Genomic DNA, 14,177 nt, shown 5'->3' on the forward strand with positions numbered 1-14,177 from the left:
CCTTAAATGACCATCTATTGTAACCGTTTTAACATGCACTTAAAACTCAGAATTTGAAGCAAAATTAGAACCAATCTTACTTTATGCAAAAGTCTGATCATAAATTTGTTATGCAAATTGGCCATCTGATGCAATTCCCCAATTATTTATAAATAAAATTGATCCTTCTCCCCAAGTCTATACAACATCATCAAACTCAATTATAATTGTTATGTGATTATATGCAGTTACGTATCATTATCGACATTCAAATATCATCATTGAAAATGTCATTTTTTTTCAAACAACAGAAGATCTCAAGTAAAATGATTAGGATTTCAGACATTTATTTAAGTGAATATCATCACTGAAATTTCATTTTTTGTGCAGGCAATAGAAATATCTCAGGTAAAATTATTAGGATATCAAACATTTATTTAAGTGAATATCATCACAGAAAATTTCATTTTTTTTGTAGGTAACAGAAAGATCTCAGGTAATATTATTAGAATCTCAGGCATTTGTTTATGTGAATGTCATCACCAAATATTTTTTTTTCAGGCAACAGAAAGATCTTAGATAAAATTATTAGGTCTCAGGCATTCGTTTAAATGGAGCGCTACAAGTATATTATCTTTTCAAATGTTTCTATTATAATTTTAATAAGTTATTCGTTTGTTTTGTTTGTGGAGTTGAATAACATTTCTATCTATAGAGTGAATTAAGACAAAATAAAAATATAAAACAATTGGTGAAGAATAAAGGAACAATCAATTAAAAGAGAAAATCTATTTGGTTTGTATATTTTTCTCCAATGCCATATGGTTAACAAAAAAAGAAAAATCGAGCATATCGATACTTTTTGTTTTAATTATACAGTAACTATACTATATGAGAGAGAATAATAACGAATTTGAAAAACGCACTATAAAAATTTAAAATAAAAGTTCTTACTCGACAAAGCACTATCATTCACAAGTATTTTGATATCTTCGACTCATTTATTTACCTACTATTGTTTTTGTTTCTTCTATCAAATAAAATGTTATTATTGTTATCAAATAGAATGTTACTCACACTTTATATGAAAACTAACATGCTAAAATTTTATAAAGTGTATATATACATATACACGCAAATATAGGAAATGAATGAATATTATTAAACAATTCTTTATGGTTTATAACTTTTAAAGAATTTTCAGCCAATTAGCATTTAGTTCATATATAAACTATAGTAATAAATCAATTTTTAAATTAATGATGAATTTGTAAAATGGATAATCACATCGCGCAAAGCGCGGTCAAATTTACTAGTTTTGAAATAAATTTTAAGATGAACTTTACTCATGTTTGATCAAAATAAAATCGAAAGATAACTTATTCCACGGGATAGTATGACTTCAGTTTTCCAATAAATGTCTCAAGAACTAGAACTAAAACACTTGTAATAATTTAGGGATAATATAATCATGTGACACATTTTTTCAACTCAAAAGCAAGTTCATCTAGTGCTTTAGTTGAAGAGCCATCTTCACTCAACACCTTTTTTGCTGCATCTTTTAGCTCTTTCATTTTAATACACACTTCTTTTCCCTCTTCACCTTCCATCAATTCTTTCACCACTTCACTAATTTCCGATCGCCCGACGATACCATTATCACGAATTTTCGGCCTTAGTGCCACTTTTAAATCTTCAATTAACATCACCGCGTTCGTTCTTTGGTCTGCAAAGAGAGGCCAAGCAATAAGTGGAACACCACAAATCACACTCTCCAAAATCGAATTCCATCCACAATGAGTCAGAAATCCACCAACCGACACATGACTAAGAATTTGAACTTGTGGTGCCCAATTAGCCAACACAAGACCTAACCCTTTGGTCCTTTCCAAGAACCCATTAGGTAAAAAATCAAGAGGGTTAGTTGAATTTTGGTTATTGAAATAAGTGCCATTTGGAATTCTATCATTTGGACATCTAACTACCAATAAAAATCTTTGTCCACTCATTTCTAATCCAATTGCTAGTTCAATTATTTGTTCATGTGAGAGGGTCCCACCACTCCCAAATGAAATGTAGACTACTGATCCACGTGGCTGCTTGTCAAGCCATGTCAAACATTGTGACACGTCATCATCAAATTTTTTATCCATTAATACAAGTGGTCCAATAGAGTAAATTTTTGGCCTATTGTTATATGCCTCTTGTAGATATTTAATTGTTTGAGGTTCCAAATCAATGAAGCTGTTTAAGATAATGCCATGAGCCATTTTGAACCTCTTAGTATGGTGAAGAGCCCATTTGTATGCATCATCTTTTCTATCATGAAGCGGGTCCGGAAGATCCTTCCCGTGTATAGGTCTCCATCCTGCGATCAAAGATAAACTTGTTTAAATTTCAAAATATGAAATGTGATATATAAATTAAAACAAAACGAGTATAGTACTTGTGAATATAAAAGCTAGCATGTTATGACATTTCTATATGAATTGGGCTTGCTGATTTTAGGCCCAAAAAAAAATGACAATGAATGAGCCTTTTTCGTCAAACAGAAACAGATGATATAAATGAGTCTCTCACCTGGAATACAAACAGGCTCTTGCAAGTCTTTATACTCACAAGAAACAGTTTGATTAAGCACCGGAAAATACAAATCTAGAGACAACATCTTAGCCGTGGTAGTATAAAACATATAAGGTGACACATTGAACTCCTTAGCTAAATCAAATGCATCAGTACCAAATAAATCAACCACAAAGGCCACTACTCTGTGGGATTTGACTAGAGACTCAAAAACCTCACGTAAAGAAGAAAGAGAGCGAGTTATAGTAAGGGAAATACGTGTTTCGATTAAAACATCATCTGATAAATCATCGAAGTTAACAGGAGGGAGAAGGCGATAATTGAGGCCCGAGGGAAGGGAGCTAAGGAAAGTGTTTTGAGATTTCGAGATGGGGCCATCAGTAGGGAGGATGATTGTTATAGAGGAGTCGTGTTGTAAAATGAGTTGTTTGGCGAATTCAACTAGAGGGATTAAGTGACCCATGCCTGGTGTTGGTAGCATCACTATATGGGGTTTTTGTGATTGTGTTAGGGTTTGTGTATTTGCCATTGTTTTTGTAGTACAAAAGAATAGAAATGATGAAGAGATGATGGAACTTGTAGTAATAAGAGTATATATATAGAGACAATACAAGTAGGGTGAGTTGTGTGAGGTAATTATTTTTCTCGATATTTTGTACTCTCATGTGTATATACTAATCATCTGGATCTGGGTTTGTTGACTGAACCACATGTATTTTCTTTCTCAGCATCTATCGAAGTTTTGTTAACTTTAGCCTGACACCTAAACATTTTCACTACAAGAAAACTGTGAATTACATGATTTTAACCTTTTTATTTTTACTTAATTTATTTTACACTGCTATAAATAGTAGAAAATCTCTATTTCAACTCATCAATTTTTAACCAATAAATATTTTTGAGAATTTTAGTAAAAATGTATGTAAATATACATGATATCATATTCTAATTTTGGTTAGGTGAATTAAAATAATAACTGAAATATTGGTCATCTTTGTACTAAATAAATGCCAATAATAGTGGTGAAAGTTTTAACGGATAACTAAGATTAGAAAACTCTTGGTAGTTGTGCCTTGTTTCACATGATAAAATCGTATACAATGATGTCATGTAATGTCTAAATTTATGTATCGAAGAGCTACGATAGAAATGTAGGTATTTTCTTTGCCTTCGAGATATCGTGTTTTTTTTTTTTGTTAGAAATCGTTTTACCTTTTAATGTAAGATTTTCATTGTGAATATTTCAAATTTATTTAAATTTTAATATGGATGTTAAATTAACAAAAATATCTAAATTTATTTTGTGGGTCCCACATCTTTATAATTTATCATTTCTTTTCTCACTCCTCCAACACACCTTTTGATTTAGACCCCCCCTCTATGTAGAGTACTTTGTAAATTTTATAAAACTAATATCCTAAAAGTTGAATCTTACTATCTCTCTTTTTTTTACTCATTATTTCTCTAATTTCTTGAATAAACAATGGTAATGTCCTAAAATTAGTAATTTATTTTCTTTATCTTTTTCATAATTCATAATGATTAAGATTTATGCTCTTAACCTCATACAAAATCAATCATATTATTTTTAGGAGAAATCAACAATTTTTTAAATATATCATTTTTTTCTCAATCTTCAAGCTATAAATTTTTTAAAATTATACTGACATGATAAGAATTGCAACTAATAATGTTTTGGTGGAATCCAACGGTAGACTCTTAAAGTTGGCATCAACTTTCACGTAGATATTTTAATTGAAGTTTGTTCATTTTAGACACTCCATTTCATGGACAATGTGTCATTTTGATACTTTTTAGATTATCAATCAAATATATAAAGTGTTTGTAATACACTTGCTGATGACGTATCAAAATGATGAGTTAAATAAAGACACGTGACGTATATATAAAAAGATAATTCTCAAATAATGATTTTTACTACAAAAAAAGAAGTGACCAATGAGTGTATAACATATGAAATTTTTGCCCAAAAAATTATAAAAATAAAATAACCCAACCCTAACCAGATCGACTTCTCCACCCCACCCATTCAACCCCTGTGTTTTCTCCACTCTTTCCCCACCCACCCAACGTCTTCTCCCCCTTTACCCACCCTAACCCAAACCCCTTCCCCACCCATATCATCTTCTCGAGTAGAATAACAAACCCACACACACCCCTACTCAAATCTAATCATGAATTTGTAACTTTCCATTTTTTTCTTTACCATAGCAGGGTTTTTTTTTTTACTACATTGTGCTCTTTTAATTTTTATTATATCATTATATTATGAGTCCAATGGGTTCAATTTTTTTTTTTCATCTGAAGTATTATCAAATTTATTTCTTCATAAAAGGAGTTTAAGTTTTGGGGATGATGGCTGAAAAATGAGGAAGAAGATGAAAAGAATAGAATAAAAACGATTTAACAAGTCTTTCACGCGCCAGTAATGAGTGTATTACACTCTCTATGACATGTCAGCAAAAAGTGTCAAAATGAAATAGCGAAATATGACATGAGGTGTCTAAAATGAACAAAGCTTAGTTGAAGTGTCTAAGTAAAACTGGTGCCAACTTAAGGAGGCCACCGATGGATTACGCCTAATATTTTTGGTTGAATTGCAACTTATTGAGAAGGTTATATTTTTGAACCAACACTATAAGTTGCAATTCTTATCATGTTAATATAATAATAAAATATTTTTTAAAGATTAACTAATTTTCACATAGTTTAAATTTCAAGAATAAAAAATATATCATATAAATTGAGAGAGTGTGTATATATATATATATATATATATATATGTATGTATGTATGTATGCAAGAGTTTATGGATGATTTTTGTTTTGGATTACATGAAAATAGAAACAAAACTTATGTTATTATTTGTCAAGATTATAAATGATTTTTCCGTTATATTTTCTTGTAGGAGAGATTTTGATACATTTAAGTGTTTACAAAATTAGAAAATTATGAAATTATTGAGAAGAGAAAAAAATTAATATTATACTCTTTTTGTTTTTCGTATTGTTATTTCACATTTTTACCACATTCTTTAAGAAACATTAATAAAAAATACAACTTACTAATTTATTCTTTAAATTTTTTTTTTTTTGCAATTTTACAAATTTTATTTATATTTTCAAAAAGAACTAATTGCTAGGATAATAAAAATACAAAAGATGATAATTTAATTTTGTTAATTGATAAATAATTTTAATAATTATTTATTAAAACAACCTTGAGGATCGTTACAATACTGTGCATCCATCAATTTTTCTACGCTTGATTTTCTCTCAAAATATGATTTGAGATATTTGTGTTACACTTTGTGTATGAAGTAAAAAGGGAACTTTTTGCAGTATACAATATGTTTCAAAAATCTCAAAGGGGAAGAGGGAATGTTATACATGAAGTATCGACGATGATTTATTTAGTCGACTCTAATTTATGTGCAGCCATGGGGACGTATATGTATAACCGTGGTGTCTGGACCAACCTATAATATATGACGCATGTTCCCATCTCAACTGCTGATCAAAGTTTCCATCATTAAATCATTCCAAGAGTCTATTGGACCAGGCAAGCACCAATGTAGACAATCATTTTGAACTTTGTCAAGTCTGTTTCCACCAGAAAATGGCTGGTATTGTCTGTAGACTCCCGGGTGACCGTCTGCCCGAAGCAACGAAAGAAAACTAGTGTCAAACAGTTTTACTGTCAAACCAACTTCTGAACTTATTCTCAATGCTCTCTCAAATTCATCCAACTCAATCTTACGCATTGCTTCATCGACGTCTCTCATGTCAATCTCACCTTTTTTGAAAGGTTCTGTTCTATTACAATAACCTCCAGTGTTCCATTCACCCTTCTCGAAATGATCTGGTGTTGTCGTTCTAAAGAAAGTAAACGTCTTGTGCTTCGATCTTGTGATGTGTTTCAGAGTCGAGTTCAGTGCTTTGCGATATGCATATTCAAATCCAACCTCAGTTATGTTCTTACCTTTGCAGTTGTGGCAACCAACAATCTTACTCTTCTCATAGTAAACTGCTGTTTTCAAGTACCATTTCCCTCCAGCAATAACTACGTAATCAAAATTGTCAAACTGTTGAGTCCAGACATCGTCAAGTTTATCAAGATGGAGCTTGATGATATCCGTTGAAACTCCATTGTCGTCTTCAAATATAGTGGCGTTTACAAGAAACGGTGACCAGACAACCGAAAGAGTTAAGTCATGAATTGGAAAATACCATCTTCTGCTTTTGTATTGCTCGTCATGGTAAACCTCTACACCTTTTTCCTCCTGCACGACGTCTTAAACATGAATCCAGATACTGAATTCTGTGACGTACTTGACAACTTAATATATAACCTTAACTATAGAACGTGAAAATAGTCGAAATATTTCAACACAACAACAAATGGCAAAGAATGACTTCTCAAAAATAACAGTTGCTTCTGTGGGGATCGATTTATCAGCAACACGGAATTATAATCTTCTCTAAAAACAGAGAAGTGTCATAGCAATTCACCCTTTTCACATTATATTGTTCGTCACATTAAGTCACAAAACTATATTATCACATTAGTGTAACTGAATCAAGTGTAGATTACTTACAATAATAATAAATACTCATGATCTGAGAGACACAACCACCAGCTTTATGAAACAAGACTGTCGAACAAAAATTTAGAATCTTAATTTCTTTTTGAGATGTATATTGACCGTTGAAGAGCAATTATTGATGTTAATAAGTAGTTCAAGGAGAACATCTAAACCATGACGATAACAGTTCCACCAGCTAGCAAATTTTGGACTTCACCATCATTTGAAGAATGACTTAAACAGAACAAAAGGTGTAAAGGAAAGAATAGTGTTTTAGAATTGGGGTAGGAGGCATTTTATTCATTTGACTTAGCATGAAGACGAGGTGCAATCCTCGAGACATGGGGTATAAGTTCTATGGATCTTTAGTTTTTCAGTTTTTACTTTGATAAAATAGCATAAAAACACAAAAACATAGATAATATATTAAAAAGTTGAAAAATAAAGAGAACTTAATAGGAAACAAAATATCTTGCATACTTTTATAAGTATAAACAATGGAATCGAGCGCTTGGGGCATTAGGAAAGCAATCAGTTTCCTCGTGACACATAACGAGGGCTTGGTTGTGTCTCGCAAAGCAAAGGAAAACAGTCTATTTGATATTCTCCTAAAAGAGCCAAAATAGCTATGGCTGCAAAGTCAGCAAACACCCTTCTTCTATCTCATACATCACTTTCTTGTTCTATATCAACGTCATCACTTAGACACGAAACAGTCTAATCATGCTAAATTCCTTTCTTTGAGGGTTCGCTTCCTTCTCATTAGCTTAAGATCATCCCGATGGGTTCATTTCATCTAGTCTGGTTTGTTTTCTTGAGTTCACTCGTGAAGTTTTAGTTATGTTAATTTTTTGGATCGACCAATTAACCAATGGATCAATATATCAAGAACATGTTTAGCTTCTCTTAGAACTTCCCCAGCTGTCCACCCGACGACCCACACACAACACCACCTCTTCAAGTACGCGTAAGATCAATATATACTGCAATCAAGAACTCTCTACAGGGTACAAACTCATCCCAAACTATAAATAGACTATAAAAAAGGGAAAATAACGCAACACAAGTAAAACTATAGCTGATGGTTGAAGCTAGAGATGTACCTGAGAGAGAATGCAGAGCAATGACTGGACATGATTGCGCATAATTGAATCACCAATGAAGGCTAATGATTTGTGTCGCGTCATATCAAAAAACCTCTTGGGATTGAACTTAGGTAGCTCACAATCTCTTGGTTTCCATCTCCAGTAAAGATAGCCAGTATCAGGCCTCCCATTTCTCATACAATTTTGGTGAGCTTCAATGGAATAGCAAGTTTGATTAGTGTAAAATGGACCACTGGTATCTGCTACCCAATCTCCTACGTATAAATCACATTTTCCTGCAAAAATATAGATACTATCAAGTCGATAACTCTTCATAGATACCTAACATGGTAACCTGTCAAAAGAAATTGTTTCTAATAGACTCTCGACTCAAACGAAATGTATTCGTCGTAGATTACAACATTACATATACTACTCCCTCCGTCCTATTTTATGCGGGAGTTGTCAACTTTCGAGATTCAAATAAGTTTATCTTTGATCAAAAGTTTTTCACAGATCCTTTGTAACATTTTGAATTATTAATTATTACGACTTAATAGTATTATTTTTTATATAGTTTACAAATATATAAATTTCATTATGTGAAAATTTTCATTTAAAATTAAACTGTTTGAAAAAAGAAAAAGGATTTTTCAAGAATCAAACTTTTTTTGGTAAAATAAATGAACCAACCATTTCGTGAACTTGGGTCCATCACCTTCACGGTAAGATTACCGGATTCCGGCGCCGGCGACGATGTGTTTTCCGGTGGAAAACCCTTGTGAGAAACCTCAAGAGGAGAAAATTGCAGAGAGGTGGAGAAGATACGATAAGCAAGACCCATCAATAGTAAACATATAGAAAATTTTACAAAAATTACTGAAAATTTCTTCTTGTTAACAACTTTGTTGGTAACCATGCTTTTGGGTCTCTCTATGAAGAAATTAATGGCAAATTGCTTGATTCTGTCATTAACAATGCAAAGCATATATATATGTTTACATACAGCCTAATTCCCTAGAATCAAGGAAACAACAACCAATTACATCAATTATGCCTAATTACAAGATATTTACCCAAAGATTATATTCCAATCAAATATTCCCAATATTCCCAAAAGATATGTACCAAATATGTGCATATTCCCGTAATACCCCCCCTCAAGTTGGAGCATGAGGATCATGAATGCCCAACTTGGAGAGTAAATTATCAAACTGCATTTTACCAAGAGCCTTAGTAAAAATGTCTGCCAATTGAGAAGATGTAGGAACATGAGATGGAGAAATTAAGCCCTCATTGATTGCATCCCGAACAAAATGACAGTCAACTTCTATGTGCTTCGTTCGTTCATGAAAAACAGGATTCTTCGCAATATGCAAAGCGGATTGACTGTCACAGAACAACTTAATTGCCTTTGGATGATGTACTCCCAAACTCAACAATAAACCTTTCAACCATTTTAACTCACAAGTGATGGTCGCCATAGACCTATATTCTGCCTCAGCCGAGGACCTAGAAACAGTATGCTGTTTCTTTGTCTTCCAAGATACAGGAGATTTACCAAGAAACACGAGCCAACCTGTAAGAGAACGACGAGTAAGTGGACATGCTGCCCAATCTGAATCACACCACCCCTGCAGAGTTAAATCACAATCTGCACTCAAAAGAATGCCTTGACCCGGTGTCCCTTTCAAATATCGAACGACCCTCAAGGCCGCTTCCCAATGCTCAGTTCTGGGTTCCTGCATGAACTGAGACAAGATATGAACAGAATAAGCCAAATCTGGACGAGTAACTGCAAGATATATCAATCGACCAACAAGCCTGCGATACGATTCTGGATCTTCAAGTAAATCACCACTGGCTAAGCCAAGCTTATGATTTTGCTCTATAGGAAATCCGCTTGGCTTAGCTCCTAACAATCCTGCTTCAGAAATAATATCCAGAGTATATTTTCTTTGGTACAAGAACAGACCTGCAGAACTTCTAGCAACCTCTATTCCCAGAAAATATTTCAAAGGTCCCAAGTCCTTCATTTTGAAACAATCACTAAGATAAGACTTGAAAGTACACAAAGCAGCGGAATCATTCCCAGAGATCACAATATCATCAACATAAACTAAGACATTAATCTGTATACCTGTCTTAGTGTATGTAAATAAAGAATAATCTGAATAAGATTGAAGAAAGCCATACTCTTTCAAAGCTGTGACTAACTTTGCAAACCAACATCTGGGAGCCTGCTTCAAGCCATACAAAGACTTTCTTAATCTGCAAACCATATTAGGATCGGAACACTCAAATCCGGGAGGCAACTTCATGTAGACTTCTTCATCAAGATCACCGTGCAAGAAGGCATTGTGAACATCCATTTGGTGAAGTTCCCAATTCTTAGATGCTGCTATTGCTAAAAAAATACGAACAGTAGTCATTTTAGCAACTGGAGCAAATGTCTCAGTATAATCAATACCTGCCTGCTGATGATTTCCAAGTACAACCAATCGAGATTTCAGTCTTTCAATCTCACCGTTGGACAAGAACTTTGTCCTGTAAACCCACTGACTGCCAAGTGCTTTCTTACCAGGTGGAAGCAGCTCCAAGGTCCAAGTGCCATTGTTTTCAAGTGCTCGTATTTCTTCTTTCATTGACTGTCTCCAACCCTCATATCTCATTGCCTCCTTAAATGATTTAGGATCATTGTTACTAACTACAGCTGCAACAAACTTACGGTAACTTACAGAAAAATTATCACAATGTATATAATGTGTAAGAGGATACGGAGTACCTGAAGGATGATCAGAAACTGAAGCCGGGAGGGATGGACTACTAGCAAAAACAGTGTGAGTGACATGGTCACGAAGCTTAACCGAGGGATACTTAGTACGGAAACCACGACCCATATTTTCAGTGGACTGTTGTAGGTCTTCAAGCTGCTGTTCATTGCTGCCAGCATTAGGCTGCGTGACAGTTTGCGTGGGATGGGGCTGCTGGGCAGACGCTGCGGGTTGGTTCCTATGGTTCCCATGGTTACGACTCGTTCCTTCCCCCCCTTGATCACAACTATGCATTTCCACACCACAATCTTCATCACAGACACCCAAGTCCGCAAAATCTTCATGAATTTCACCCACATAATCCGCATTGGACTCAATATTAACATCATCGGGAGAACTAAACGGGAACACATCTTCAATAAATTTGACATCTCTAGAAACAAAAAATTCTTTTGCATCCAAATCATACACTCTCCAACCTTTTTGCCCGAATGGATACCCCACAAACACACATTTCCTACTTTTACTAGCAAACTTGTCCCCTTTTGTTTTCTGATTATGAGCAAAGCAAAGACATCCAAAGGTGCGGATAACATCAAAATTGGGTAATTTATTGAACAGAATTTCAAAGGGTGTTCTATTTTGCAGGATAGGAGTTGGAGTGCGGTTTATTAAATGGGCTGCTGCAAGGACACACTCTCCCCAAAAATAAATAGGCAAGTTGGCTTGAAAACGCAACGCTCTCCCCACACTCAAAATGTGTTTATGTTTCCTTTCTACCCTCCCATTTTGTTGAGGTGTACCCACACAAGAGGATTGGAAAATAACACCAGTATCTCGGAAAAAATTGAATAAGCATTTAAATTCAGTACCATTGTCACTTTGTACAATTTTAATACTTTGACCAAATTGTCTATCAACCATAGCGACAAAAGTCATAAACATAGAAAAAACTTCCGTTTTATTAACCATCAAATAAATCCATACAGCCCTTGAAAAATCATCAACAATAGTCAAAAAATAACGAGCACCACACGAGGACTCATGTCTATAAGGACCCCACAAATCACAATGAACTTTCTCAAATATTCTAGAACAATTATTATTACTCAAAGGAAATCTGTCTCTGTGATGCTTAGCACGAAAACATACTTCGCATCCTTTATTCAAACTAGTCTTAGACCGACTAACAGGAGGAAGTAACTTAACTACTTTCTCAGAAGGGTGTCCCATTCGCCTATGCCACAATTCCACATCAGATGTAGCTTCAACTGCAGACACCACCTCTGGTTTGCTGAAGTAGTATAGTCCATCCCGCCTAACTCCCGTTCCAATCAGAGCCTTCATTTGGTCCTGTATCAAACACATATCAGAAGTAAATGTGACAATTGATTGCAAATTATCATTAAGTTGCGAAACCGAAAGTAAATTACAGCTTAAGTTAGGAACATAAAGAACATGATTTAGAGTGATCGTATCTGACAAATAAACTGATCCCTCCATTGATGCAATAACAGTGTCCCCATTTGGTAAACCAACAGGACAATGTAATTGTTTAATGTCAAACAACCAAGATTTTTCTCCAGTTACATGATGAGTCGCTCCTGTATCAATGATCCAAGAAGTATTATCAAACTTACCACTCAGGCGATTTTCCGGTATATTAGAATTACCAAAAAATCCCACAATTGCTTTCCATTGTTCATCTGAAAAAACTTGACCATGTGAAGACGAAGGAGTAGTAGACTTGGATGAATTTGATGGCGGAAGAGGTGGAGAGGGGCTGCTGCCAGCTGTGGCATTGGCACGCGCCACCCCACGGCCGTGACTGGTCGTGGTGGGTTTGTTTCCTCGATCTCCCGGAGTATAACCTTCAGGGTACCCATTAAGCTCATAACATCGACTAACATTGTGTCCTCGCTTCTTGCAATGAGTACATACTTGGAGAGCATAACAATCAGCAACAAGATGGCCTGGCTTCTTGCAATGGCTACACACAGGCTTATTCGTGACATGCTTATCATTTGAACCACGACCTTGACCTGTTGTCGCACGAACAGCGAACCCTACAGCAGATGAGGGGTCGTCTTGAACACGAGCAAGGCCACGAACAAACTCCTCTTGAGACACTTGTTGATAGGCTTTGTTCAATGATGGCAAAGGATCTTGAGCAAGTATATTAGACCTAATCTGCGCATAATACTCCGAATACAAACCAAGCAGAAATTGTTGCAACATATCATCTTCTCGTCGTTTTTCATGTTGCTTGCCCACATTACAAGAACATTTACCACAATTACAATTAATTAAAGGTTGTAAATTTGCAAGGTCATCCCACAAAACCTTTAATTTCCCATAATAAATTGCAACAGACATGGTTTTAGTTTGCTCACATTTATTAATTTGAGATTTCAGTTGATGAATCCGAGGTCCATTCACAACACAAAATCGTTCGTGCAAATCATCCCACAACCGTTTTGCATTATCATAATTGGAAAGCATAGATTTTACCTCGGGATCGATCGTATTCATGAGCCATGATACGAGCATACAATGGACTACGATCCAATCCTCCTTTGTTGCAGGAGATACAGCATCCACGATCGTACCATCAAGAAAACCAAACTTACGACGAGAGGAGAGAGCAACTTTAACAGCATGTGACCAAGAATCAAAATTATCAAGCTTGAGTCTAATAGGTGTTATAAAATCCCCCGGCCTATCATGTGCACCGAGGTAAAAGGGATTGTGAATTTCAATTTTTGAAGGTGGTGGTGGTGGTACACCATCATCACCGGCCATGGCAGATAAGTTTCAAAAAAAAAAAAAAAAATCAACCTGCTCTTGATACCATGAAGAAATTAATGGCAAATTGCTTGATTCTGTCATTAACAATGCAAAGCATATATATATGTTTACATACAGCCTAATTCCCTAGAATCAAGGAAACAACAACCAATTACATCAATTATGCCTAATTACAAGATATTTACCCAAAGATTATATTCCAATCAAATATTCCCAATATTCCCAAAAGATATGTACCAAATATGTGCATATTCCCGTAATACTCTAAGATTTGAAAATAAAATATAGTAATGTAAAAATAGGAAAAAAAATTTAATTAGAATCGAGTGTTCATCCTCCCAA

At 34.6% G+C, this 14,177-nt stretch overlaps 2 protein-coding genes across 3 annotated transcripts; both read right to left on the minus strand.

Annotated features, from left to right (window-relative positions):
- Window positions 1-1,330: 1,330 nt before the first annotated feature.
- Window positions 1,331-3,261, minus strand: LOC101251337 (hydroquinone glucosyltransferase). Of its 2 annotated transcripts, none has more exons than XM_004248403.4 (2): window positions 2,560-3,261; window positions 1,331-2,347 (listed from the first exon to the last, which is right to left on the minus strand). In XM_004248403.4, the coding sequence occupies exons 1-2, from the start codon at window positions 3,089-3,091 to the stop codon at window positions 1,449-1,451; spliced, it is 1,431 nt and encodes a 476-aa protein (XP_004248451.1). In that variant the 5' UTR covers window positions 3,092-3,261; the 3' UTR covers window positions 1,331-1,448. The 2 variants fall into 2 exon arrangements, with proteins under 2 accessions (XP_004248451.1, XP_010327004.1); XM_010328702.4 differs by having other exon boundaries at window positions 2,821-3,260.
- A 2,487-nt stretch (window positions 3,262-5,748) lies between these two features.
- LOC101251041 (protein trichome birefringence-like 24) lies at window positions 5,749-9,241 on the minus strand. The gene is made up of 3 exons (XM_004248402.5): window positions 8,947-9,241; window positions 8,272-8,549; window positions 5,749-6,865 (listed from the first exon to the last, which is right to left on the minus strand). The coding sequence occupies exons 1-3, from the start codon at window positions 9,239-9,241 to the stop codon at window positions 6,089-6,091; spliced, it is 1,350 nt and encodes a 449-aa protein (XP_004248450.2). The 3' UTR covers window positions 5,749-6,088.
- Window positions 9,242-14,177: the final 4,936 nt, after the last annotated feature.

This window comes from Solanum lycopersicum, chromosome 10 (assembly GCF_036512215.1).
Source record: "Solanum lycopersicum chromosome 10, SLM_r2.1".
NCBI lineage: Eukaryota > Viridiplantae > Streptophyta > Magnoliopsida > Solanales > Solanaceae > Solanum > Solanum lycopersicum.